The sequence below is a fragment of the Asparagus officinalis genome, chromosome 6 (assembly GCF_001876935.1).
Source record: "Asparagus officinalis chromosome 6, Aspof.V1, whole genome shotgun sequence".
NCBI lineage: Eukaryota > Viridiplantae > Streptophyta > Magnoliopsida > Asparagales > Asparagaceae > Asparagus > Asparagus officinalis.
Genome location: NC_033799.1, coordinates 7,684,968 through 7,696,790, shown reverse-complemented (window position 1 = coordinate 7,696,790; position 11,823 = coordinate 7,684,968). Strand labels below are relative to the sequence as shown.

The 11,823-nt window shown below is 37.3% G+C and overlaps 1 protein-coding gene across 4 annotated transcripts; it reads right to left on the bottom strand.

The window, feature by feature from the left end:
• Positions 205 to 6,953, bottom strand: LOC109844758. Of its 4 annotated transcripts, XR_002248106.1 has the most exons (4): positions 6,837 to 6,953; positions 2,028 to 2,204; positions 1,816 to 1,931; positions 1,180 to 1,735 (listed from the first exon to the last, which is right to left on the bottom strand). XR_002248106.1 is itself a non-coding variant. In XM_020413872.1 (2 exons), exons 1-2 carry the CDS (start codon positions 6,839 to 6,841, stop codon positions 1,279 to 1,281), a joined length of 462 nt encoding a protein of 153 aa, XP_020269461.1. In that variant the 5' UTR covers positions 6,842 to 6,953; the 3' UTR covers positions 1,180 to 1,278. The 4 variants fall into 4 exon arrangements, 1 of the variants encoding a protein (XP_020269461.1); XR_002248107.1 differs by lacking the exon at positions 2,028 to 2,204; XR_002248105.1 differs by lacking the exons at positions 1,180 to 1,735; positions 1,816 to 1,931; positions 2,028 to 2,204 and adding an exon at positions 205 to 696.

Sequence of the window (11,823 nt, the reverse complement as noted above, 5' to 3'; positions counted from 1 at the left end):
CATCTCTTCCTCCTCAGATACCAGTACTTCTTAAGAGAAGTATCTAGTATATCCGTATAAAATAAAAAAAATACTCTTTCTACCCCCATTACACAATTCCACATTAAAAAATAATATATATAAAGAGTAGACTAAGCAGGCTAGTACTTTTACTCTAACCTGCATCCATTAATGTTGTCTGAAGGCTCTAAACCACTAATCAGGTTCTAACCTCAAAGTCTGAATGAATCAACAGCTTATGGTCATTAGAAACAGTCATCTGAGAAGAGAAAAGGAGTGATGCAGTCATAGCACTACAAAAAGTTAGATACGACGTGCTAGAAGATGATGCAAACTAAACTGTTAGAAGAGAAGAGAGGGGGATGCGCAAATTACTAACCCCGGCCCACTCTCCAAGAGTTTTAGCACTAGGAACAGTCACCAAGTGCACGTTGTGATCAGTACAAAGAGCTTTCACCAGCTTGACATAGTTCGGTTGGTCACAATATTCCGCAAGCACGCAAAGCTGTGCAGCATGCTTCTCGATAGACTTGGCCCCCTCGTGGACCACGAACGAGCCTATCATGAGCCGACTTCTTCAACATAGTCTGCAAGGCAGTCATGAGATCCATGGGCGACTTCTTCAACATAGTCTGCAAGGCAGTCATGAGATCCATGGGCTCCCCAAGAGCGGGTGTCTCAACAGGAACCTCATCCCTTCAAGAATTATATGAAAGCATGCACCAGAATAAGTAATGATAACTCACATACAGTCATCCAATCTTTCAGTGAATATAAGCATATGATAATTCGTTTCATTATAATACATTCCAATTCATAATTCATTTGCTCAAGGCATTTGAGTGAAGGCTTAGAAACATTTAAGCAGTGGAAGAAAGATATTAGCTAAGCAACAGATATTAGACATATTACATGATTAAATCCTAGTAAACTTTGTTTTAATCAATGTTACATTGAACGCTGGGTGCTTCTAGGCGTCGGACTTGGCGCCTAAGCTGTTTCTGGGCGTTTTTTTCTTTTTTTCTTTTTTAAATTGCGATACTTGAAGATAAATATAGAGAGAGAGAGAGAGAGAGAGAGAAATGGGTATACTTGGTACCAAGGATCATTGGTAGTGATGTGGACACATCTTGTCCATACATCACACCTTGAAGATATGCAAAGATGCATACATATTAGATAGCAAGGCATATAATATCTCATAACTAGAAGTTTAGGTCCCAAAATATCAGCAAAAAGATGGTCAAACAGGAATAGTCTAGACTCTAATATAATGAGTTAACAATATGCATCAAATCTAATCTCATCATCATCATGAAGTTCCTCCTCTACTCCATCATCGCTATCCTCCCTAGAATCCATCTCCATACAATCCTCCTCTTCGTCTGAAACATCATCATCCGAGACAAGATGCTCTTCTTCATCATCCATCTCTGAAGTAGAAGCACTTGAAGGTTCTGCTAGCCTAGAACTTCTCCTATTATCTGCAGCCTTAGCCGCTCCCGATATAGCCTCTACCATCCTCCAAGTAAGGTCTGAGCCCGAATGAACTTCTTCCACATCATCGGAGGTTGCTCCTTCAAGGATCCATACTCGTGCCTTACTACGATCATTAGATAGCAGTAGGTTCTTGTTTTCTCCTCTCCTCTTCTTTTGGTTGAGCTTTGAGTTGAACTTTACATAGACAAGTTCCTCTAGCCTCTTCGATTCTAACCTATTCCTCTTCTTCGTGGATCTTCAAAAGAAAAAGACACAAATTAGAAAGCATAACTAAGAAGAATTTCATCGTATTCATAAGTTTAGAAACTAGTTTACCCCCTCAAATGTGCTCTAATTTCTTTCACAACAAGAACTATTTGTCAAGTTAAGAAGTTTCATAGCCATATTTTGCATGAGAGGGCAATCACCAGCATGCAAATACCACCAATTAGCTACAAAAACAATATATTATTAGTTGACTCACTATCACAATGGCACAATAGATAACTTACAAGTCATAAATGATTCAATTTCTAAAATTATTTTACTTGGGTTCAAGTCCAATTTCTCTCTAGCCTTCACCACTCCAATCCTAGCAAATAAACCATTTCCTTCTCTATACCTCTCCAACTCTTGAATATGAATTTCAACTTGTTGCTCTACATCAGGATAGAACAACTCCACCACATTTAGAAGTCCATCTTTCGCCCTTTTGCAGTTCTTCACTACATCATCCCTATAGAAATAATAAGGGTTGAGGTAGTAAGAAACCATATGCAAAGGAGAAAAGAGTCGATCCTTGGACTTCCCATCTATAATATCAATCACGAGCTTGAAATCATTCTCCTTCTTGAAAACTTGAATGATCTCCTTCTTCATATCTTCAAGCATCCCCACCACAAATCCCATTGATGGTTTGTAGTCACTATCAACTACCCTCAATAATAAAAAAATAGGAGTATACACCTTCAAGATCTTGCTCAGTGCCGTCCACCAACTATCACTCATAACAATCGCCTCCACCTTTTGTCCTTTAGCGGTCTTTTCAAGCTTGCATCTTACTCATGCTTCATCGGGGAACATATATCTCAGCTTTTCTTTCTTCTCAAGACTCCGCAAAGTCCAAAATGTAGTGGCGAAACGAGTAACTCCAGGTCTCACAATGTCCCTTTTGTCACAAATACGACGCATCATAGACAAAGTCTTGTGATAACTATAGATAAAGACGGTAAGGGTCCTCACCTTCTCAATTGCTCCTCTGAATAAATTCAACTTCCCAATGCTTTCAAGCATCAGGTCAACAATATTTGCTGCACAACTAATCCAAAAAATCCTTGATCTCACCCTATATAAAAGCTCCTTCGCGGTCATATTTGCAGCTACATTATCCGTGACAACCTAAATGACTTTATCAGCTCCAATCTGCTCAATAACTTTATTAACCCACTCATATATATATCACCATGTATGTGCCTCCTCGAAGGTTTCAATCGACTTATGGAAAGTTGTCCACAATCTGCAGTGGATACAAAAATTCATTACCGACCGCATCTTTCTGTCCGACCAAGCATCAGTCATGATGGAGCATCCGGTCTTGCTCCACTCATGCATCTTTAAAGAGACGTTTCTCTCAACAGCTCTTCGCAATAGGGGCTCTCTTAACATGTACATGCTGCTGGGAGGTCTGTAGCTCAGTCTATAGTCTCCAATAGTCATGCATGCCTTCAAAAAGAAATCTGTGGTGATGGCATGAAAGGGGATGGCATCTTCATATGCCCAAGTAGCTAACTGATCATGCACCCAATCTCTCTTCTTCTTCAAGAAAAAAATCATTCACTCCAATCTGCTTCATTTTCCCTTTCAACCTCTTCGCTAGCTCTAGATCAATGTTGAAAATAACGATAACGCATAGCGTAACGCTTACCTCTGGTTAGGTTAAAATAGCGATAACGCATAGCGTAACGTAGGTTAAATAATTTATTATTATTTAAATAATTTATAGATATATAACATTCAAAATAAAAAATATGAATAATCATCGTAATTCTTAATTTCACAAATCAATATATGATCACAATTTCACAACAAAATCAACCGTGTTGGCCTTAACAATCAATCCAAAGGCGAAATTCGACGATAGATCAATAACTAACTGAAACCTAACATCGTGTGTTCCAGCCGAATAGATCAAATTTCTCACGCTAATCATGTTAAAGAGTAAAACAATGGCAACTTCAGGGAACAAGTCAAGCTCACCCTTCCACACATATTAATTTTTATGGCTTGAAGTGTGAAACATAGTTTGATTATCAGTATTCAAGATTATATTATGTATTTACCTTGCTAATTTCAGAAGTTGAATGGCGAGAGAGGACGACGATGTCGAAAGGGGCGGCGGGAGACGACGATGACAGCAAGAGTTAGGGTTTTGTTAGAATTTAATAACTTATGAGAAGTAGGAGAGTCAATCACAGTCGTTGAATTATTTTAAAAGCAATCCAAGCTATTAAACAAAATAACCTACGTTACAAAACGCCACGACGCTACATTACGTAGCTTACGCTCTGGCTAAAATAGCACACGTTATTTTGTCCGTGCGCTATTTGAGAACGCTATGTAGCGTTAGGTTAACGCTACGTTACGTTAAGCGTTATTTTGCGCTACGAAACGCGCTATTTTCTATACTGCTCTAGATCACTAGCAGTGTAAGCGTCCATTGGCTCAATAGTAGGCTCTCTGGACCTCTTTGAAGATCCATCACATATGAAAGGAGATGATTTCAGGTTCATATTTTTCTTCATCACACGGCCTCATCGTACGAAGTTCTTCTTCTAAGTCTATAGTGTGCCTCTTCTTAGCTTGCTTCTTCTTCGAATTAGCATCAATCACTTCTTTCACCCTCTGCTTATCTTTATCATTAATCTTCAAACATGATTTGGTGTCCCCCCTTAGCCCTACAAGATGCTTCTTAAATCAATGGATCCCCGCATTCACCTTGTGTCCAAATAGTCGGCATTGCACAATATTCAATTTTTTGGGTTTGGACAAAATCCAAACTCTCAACCGATGTCCTCTGAGTTCCTTCAATCTTTCACGAGGGGTACGAGGATAGTGGTGGAACCCGTAGACTCCTTCGTTGGAGCACCCGACATTCTGAAACAAGTGAACAAACAAACAAACCATTCTCTGTTAACTAAAATTATACTTTTCAACTCAAATTATAAGTTCATCTCAAGTTCTCAATAGTGAAAAACTCATTCTCAACTAAATTACTGTTAACTTATAAGTTACTATTAAGTTTAAGTTTAAGTTAACAGTAAACTTAAACTCAAGTTTATTGTTAACTAAAATATTGTTAACTCAAGTTTACTGTTTACTTAAAACTCAAGTGTACTGTTAACAAAAACTTAAATTTAACTTAAACTTAAACTTAAACTTAAGTTTACTGTTAACTTAAACTTAAGTTTAACTTAAACTTAAGTTTACTAATTACTGTTAACTTATATTTCTCAAGGTTATGGATAGCGAATAGCATCGCGTAGCGGTGAGGCATTGCTAAAGCTATTTCGGGCTATTACGGTAAAATAACGGTAAAAAGCGTAAAGTCAAATAGAGGTCTAATTTAGATATGTATAAATACTAAAAAAATAAAAAAAAATCTAAGAAATCTAAAAGTATATATTAGATGATTTAAAGAGACCCTAAACATGAAATAGACATGTAACCATTACATAATACCGAAGATGACTGGAGGAGTCAAAAAATCGTCCTCTTCGAGAAGAAGAGCTTAGCGGTGACAGCACTGTCTTAAGAGGAGCTCACGGTGAAGGAGGTGAGAGAAAGTATCAAGATAGGTGCCAGAGGCTATGAAAGATGACGGGAGTATGCTGAAAATCACAGGAGACGATGGAATGCAATGGTCAAGGGTTGAGTTTAATTTTAAAAAAATGGAGTATGCTGAAAATCACAGGAGACGATGGAATGCAATGGTCAAGGGTTGAGTTTAATTTTAAAAAAATAAGCCTCAAACCGCTTTTAAATAGCAGTCAAGGGTTGAGTTTAATTTTAAAAAAATAAGCCTCAAACCGCTTTTAAATAGCAGTCAAAAAGTAAATTCCAAATACAATCGCTCACTATTTACCATTATGACACATTATTGGCCGTTTTTACGAACAATATATTCCGCAATATGTCACCGCTATTACGCGATAGCGTAACGAGCGATAGCGTCACGGGAAGGGATTGCTAACACTATTAGCGTCGTTATTGCGGGGCTATTTACCGCTATTTATAACAGTGATACTTCTTAAGTTTAAATTACTGTTAAGTGCAAACTAACTTAAATAGATATTTTTAGACTCTTTACCTTGTTACAGATATCAGTGGAGCACGGAGATCGAAGACGAGATGGGGAGGTGCGACTGAACTTCTGGTGCTCTAAGATCGACGGAGGTGACTTCGAGAGGCTTCGACGGAGGTCGGGGAACCTTTGACAATGCCCCATCAGCTCCAAGAGGCGTCAACGTGGGTCGGGGAAGCTTCGATGGGGTTGGGGAAGCTCCGAGAGGCGTCGATGAGGGTCGGGGAAGCATCGACAAGGTCGGGGAAGCTCCGAGAGGCGTCGACGAGGGTCGGGGAAGCTTCGACGGGGTCAGGGAAGCTTTGACGAGGAACAGGGTTTCAGTAGCGATAGATTTTCGTGGCGGCGTCGGGAGAGCAATGAGAATTAGGGTTATCAGTTAAGTTGGGTTTGGGTTTGGATTTGGGCTTGTTTATTTTCAGCACCCATTTGGCTTTTTTTTGGAAAAGTTGTGCGGGCCGTTTAAGCGGCCCGCTTAGCTCTGAGCGGCCACATAGGCGCTCCCAGCGCCGCTCAGGACGTTTCGAGATTCCCTGAGCACCGCCTCCGCCTAGGCGCCCACCCAGGACGTTTTTTAAAACACTGGTTTCAATCGCATGTACAAGGCAAAAACGACACTACGCATAATTTCAAAAACAATGAGATCAACAAAGACATAATTTAGGAAAATTAAGTGAACAGTACGATTAACTGCTGTAATCCCGGACTAATTATTAATCACAAAATAAAACTGTTATTAGTTAAAATAAACAAACAAATTATCTCAAAATTGGTCCTTTCGCTTAAATATTCTGCCATAGACGACCGATATCTCAATCTACGCCCTAAAACTACAGAAAATATGTAAAGATTCTACTTTCACAGAAAAAAATAAAATAAAATAAAATCTAAACTTAGTTGTTTGCGGAAGTTAGAGATCAACGTCATATTTAATCAAACATAACAAAATGAGAACAGAAGCAAGTAGAATAGAGGAATCTAGGGTTTAAATGCTTACGCCATTGTGATTGAGTCGAGAGAAATGGAGGTAGGCGGAGCTCTAGGGTTTGTGCTAGGATTTTGGGATTTTGGGTCTGGGAGGAGATGGGAACGAGAACATAAAACAGAGTATACATGTGATCTCTATAGTTTGTGATTTATGCAATAAAGAATCCTGGCCATCCATTTAAATCCGACCCGTTAATTAATTATAAAAGGCTTTTATTATGCAGCGTCTTGTGGGCCGCTTGAGTCGAAAGGTAATTGGGACGGAATGGGCCCGGATCCATTATCGAAAGATCAACTTATATTCGTAACTTTGAGTTTTTCCCCTTTTTTTCACCTGAATGCGATGCGGTGGGCACTCAAAGAAAATTAAATTCTTATGAGTGCTTTTCAGTAGAGTCAACCTCCAGACGTTAGGGCTTGTTTGGATTGAGGGGAATGAGGGTGAAGGGAAGTTAGGAGAACCATTCACCTACATTCACCTTATTTGGGAACACTTAGTAGGTAAAGTTAATTCACCCTAGTTCCCATTGGTTCACCCCCTAATAGTATAAAAATTGTTACCCCCAAATTGAGGTGTAACTAAGGGTCTGTTTGGATTCGTAGGGGGTGAAGGAAAGTTAAGGGAAACTGAGTGAAGGGAAGGGAATGGAAGGGAATTCACTTTCCCTTGGTTACACCCCAATTTGGGGGTAATAATTTTTAGGGCTTGTTTGGATTGAGTGGAATGTGGATGAAGGGAAGTTAGGGGAACCATTCACCTTCATTCACCTTGTTTGGGAACACTTAGGAGGTGAAGTTAATGAAGTTAGGGGAACCATTCACCTTCATTCACCTTGTTTGGGAACACTTAGGAGGTGAAGTTAATTCACCCTAGTTCCCCTTGGTTCACCCCCTTTGGGAACACTTAGGAGGTGAAGTTAATTCACCCTAGTTCCCCTTGGTTCACCCCCTAATAGTATAAATATTGTTACCCCCCAAATTAGGGTGTAACCAAGGGGAAGGGAACCCTTCCCTTCCCTTTCCTTCCCTTCACTCAGTTTCCCTTAACTTCTCTTCACCCCCCTACAAATCCAAACATGCCCTTATACTATTAGGGGGTGAACCAAGGTGAATGGAGGTGAATTAACTTCACCTACTAAGTGTTCCCAAACAAGGTGAATGGTTCCCCTAACTTCCCTTCACCCTCATTCCCCTCAATCCAAACAAGCCCTAAGGGCCCGTTTGAATAATTGAAGTATTGGAAGTAAGAAGTAGGTTACGGAAGTAACTTCCAAAACTATGAAATAGGAAGTAGCGGAAATAACATTTTTTTTTGTTTTATATATTTTTAGAAGTAATGGAAGTAGAACTTCTTTCTCTTCATTTACTTTTTTTGTTTGGATAATATTTGAAAATATTACTAAGAAGTAATTAATACATGTTGTTTCCATTTTATTCTTGTTTGGATTGTCATTGAAATAGAAAGAGAATTGTTATTGGGATCAAATTGAGGGTAAATGCTCAACGAGGACCCTGTGCAAGATGCATGTGCCCGAATTGGTGAATTCTATGTTAAAAACCTTGTATTATTAATAAAGGTCCACATCATTACTTTCTTCTGGATAAAGTCTATAGGCTTAAATTATAAAGCTCCCTGAAGGTCTCAATCAAATGCAAGTTGCTTTTTGCGAAGCTTCTTATATTGGTCTATCATTGAATTCATATATATGCATGATAATGACCTTCTGATTAGCATCTTTTTCAGGTAACTCATATTCAATGGAGTCTCCGTTGAAACAAGAATATCCATATTCCTTCAAATTAAGCATAATCACACAGAAAGACCAATAATCCCATTTTTCAACATAATATCTTTTACTCGCACAGACTATTTATCATCAGTTGGATTTAATTAAACCTATTACATTTACCAGCGGTACAAGAAGATTATCGTAATCCACGCTTCAAAAATTAAACTACTAATGAAAAAAAAATGTTACATAAAATTGTATTATACGAATTCATACAGATTGCTACATGGAATAATTATATCAAGTATTAGACGGACTATATTGTCCTATTCCCTCTTAATATTCATTCTGCGAACAAATTACTATGACGAATGTGGGTACAAGAAAGAACTTTAATTGGCTCCAATTAACCCTCCTCTAATTAGCTCCTCTCAACATGGGCTCTTCCATCAGCAACAACATTCTCACCTCCATTAGAGTCCCCAATTAATTTCAAGGATACAGAAGTAAAATCAAGATGGTCAATATTCTCTTCGTCGTACATGGATACAGAAGTCTGTTCATCGTGCATGGCTACACTACCTACATAGCCTCATTGCCTCTATGCTTCATCGATGAATCCATGTTACAAAAATGATATGAATATACCAACAATTAGGCACCAAAAATGAAAAAAAGAAGGAAAAGAAAAAGAGAAAAAGCAACAAACATTCTACCTACAAATATATATTGAGATGAGAAAAAGAAAGTGTTATTAAGAAATAGCTGAAAATAAATAAGAATCATAGTCTTATTGTAAGCTCAATTCATATCAAAGTCCAACACGCATAATTGACAATAAATTAGTATCATTAAGTTTAAAATAAAATAATAAAATACAATCTCAAAGAAGACTATCCATACTAGAAAAATAGATTAAATTGAGAACCATTTATTAAGGGGTGTCCATGTTTCTGAAACTAGTAGTTCCTCTCTGATCGTTGTCCAAAGTTGATCGCCTACCTATCCTCTCCAACACGTTAAGAATCCTCTTTCTCTGTATTGGTTCGGGCAATACCATAAAAGCCTTCGCTCAGGGCCGGGCCTGGGCTATGACAGGGGGGCGCAATCGCACAGGGCCCCCGCTGAAAGGGGCCCCAAAATTTTATAGGGTCCATTAGTTTATTAAATTTTGTATGACCTAAAATCTGGCCCAATAATATTTATAAGCTAAAACTTAGTCATTGAATTGAAATATTGAATTGCCTTATTAATTGCATTATTGTCGTTTAAGTTGCCAAGAAGCACGGGATTGATTTAATCAATCAAACTAACTAATCCCTCCTATAAGGCTATAATGCAAATCTGGAGAGTGGACTCCTCTTTTTTTGCAACAAATTTTATTCAGCCGTTTGACAAGTAATTTTTTAACCGTTTGATATTTAATTTTTACTCCTAACATTAAATAATTATTAATCTCTCTCTACTATGTAAAGGGATTATATTTCATATGATAATCAAGAAAAGTTTGTCTATTAAACTTCTCCATCTAAAATATGTTCTCAAAGATACATTGCAATTATTTCATTGGCTATTTGGGCATTGTCATACACTTAATCAGGTGCTATTATTCCTTTTCTTTTTCCAGTAATCAAATAAAGATAGAAGAGTACTTCTTGGAATTTGTGAAGGTAGATGATACATCTGGACTGGGGCTCTTTAATGAATTGTTAAGTGTATTACAATTACTTGATCTTGATGTTGATGATATTAGAGGCCAAGGTTATGATAACGGTTCTAACATGAAAGGTAAACATCAAGGTGTTCAGAAAAGATTACTTGAAATTAATCCGAGAGCATTATATATGCCATGTGCTTGCCATAGTCTCAATCTTACTCTTAGTGATATGGCACATTCATGTGTTAAAGCTATCTCATTTTTTGGAGTTGTGCAACGTATATATTCATTATTTTCGAGTTCTACTAAGAGGTGGAAGATTTTAATTGATAATGTTCCTTCATTTACTGTGAAATCTTTGTGTAATACCCGTTGGGAGAGTAGAGTGAAAAGTGTAAAAGCCATTAGATTTCAAGCTCCTCACATAAGATTGGCTTTGTTAGAATTATATAAAACTTCAGAAGATGCGAAAACAAAGAGTGAAGCTGAAAGTTTGGTCACTGCAATTGAGAACTTTGAATTTTTACTTGGTATGATTATTTGGTATGATGTTTTGTTTGCTATTAACATGGTTAGCAAAAAAATTACAAAATAAAAATATGAATATTAACACTACTATGAATCAGGTGAGAGACGTGATGTTATATTTTGAAAATTTTAGAAATGATGGGTTTGAGAAGAGTTTGGATATTGCTAGAAGTGTTGCATTTGATATGAATGTGGATCCTACATTTCCAACAAAACGTCGTATCATTAGGAAAAAACAACCTGGTGAAACTGATCATGATGAAGAAATACAATCCACAGAGGAGTCTTTTAGAGTTAATTATTTTTAATTGTTGTGGATATGGCAATCAATTCATTAAAAGAGAGATTTGAACAACTAAAGACATTTGAAAGTATTTTTGGGTTTTTATGTGATTCAGATACTTTGAAGTGATTGGATGATAGTAAATTAAGAAATTGTTGCAATCATATTGAAAGTGTTTTATCTCATAATGATTCATCTGATATTGATCTTAATGATATGTTTTCTGAATTAAGAGTGCTACAAAAAACTTTACCAGAAGTGTCAATGACAGCAATCCAAATTTTGGAATTTGTTAAGCAAGCTGATTGTTATCCAAATGTTTCAATTGCCTATCGAATCTTATTAACTGTGCATGTATCTGTAGCAACAGCGGAGAGAAGTTTTTCAAAATTGAAGTTGGTCAAAACCTACTTGCGTTCAACAATGGCACAAGAAAGATTGAACAATTTGGCTATTCTAAGCATCGAGAATGAGATGTTACAAGACATAGACGTTGATTGTATTATTAATGACTTTGCATCAAATAATGCTCGAAGAAATTGTTTTAAGTAATTTTGTAATCTTATATTCATTTCATTTCAATAAAATATCTTTGTTATAAATAGACAGTTTATCAGTTAAGGGCCCCATTTTTTAATTTTGCCTAGGGCCCCAAAAATCTCAGGACCGGCCCTGCCTTCGCTTCAACTTCATTCTTGTAGTATTCATCGAAAACCAGTTCAAGATCATCTATGGAAATATCTTGAAAACCAAAAACCTTATCAGCAAGAACCTCAACCCAAGTTCGCTCCTTCAAACC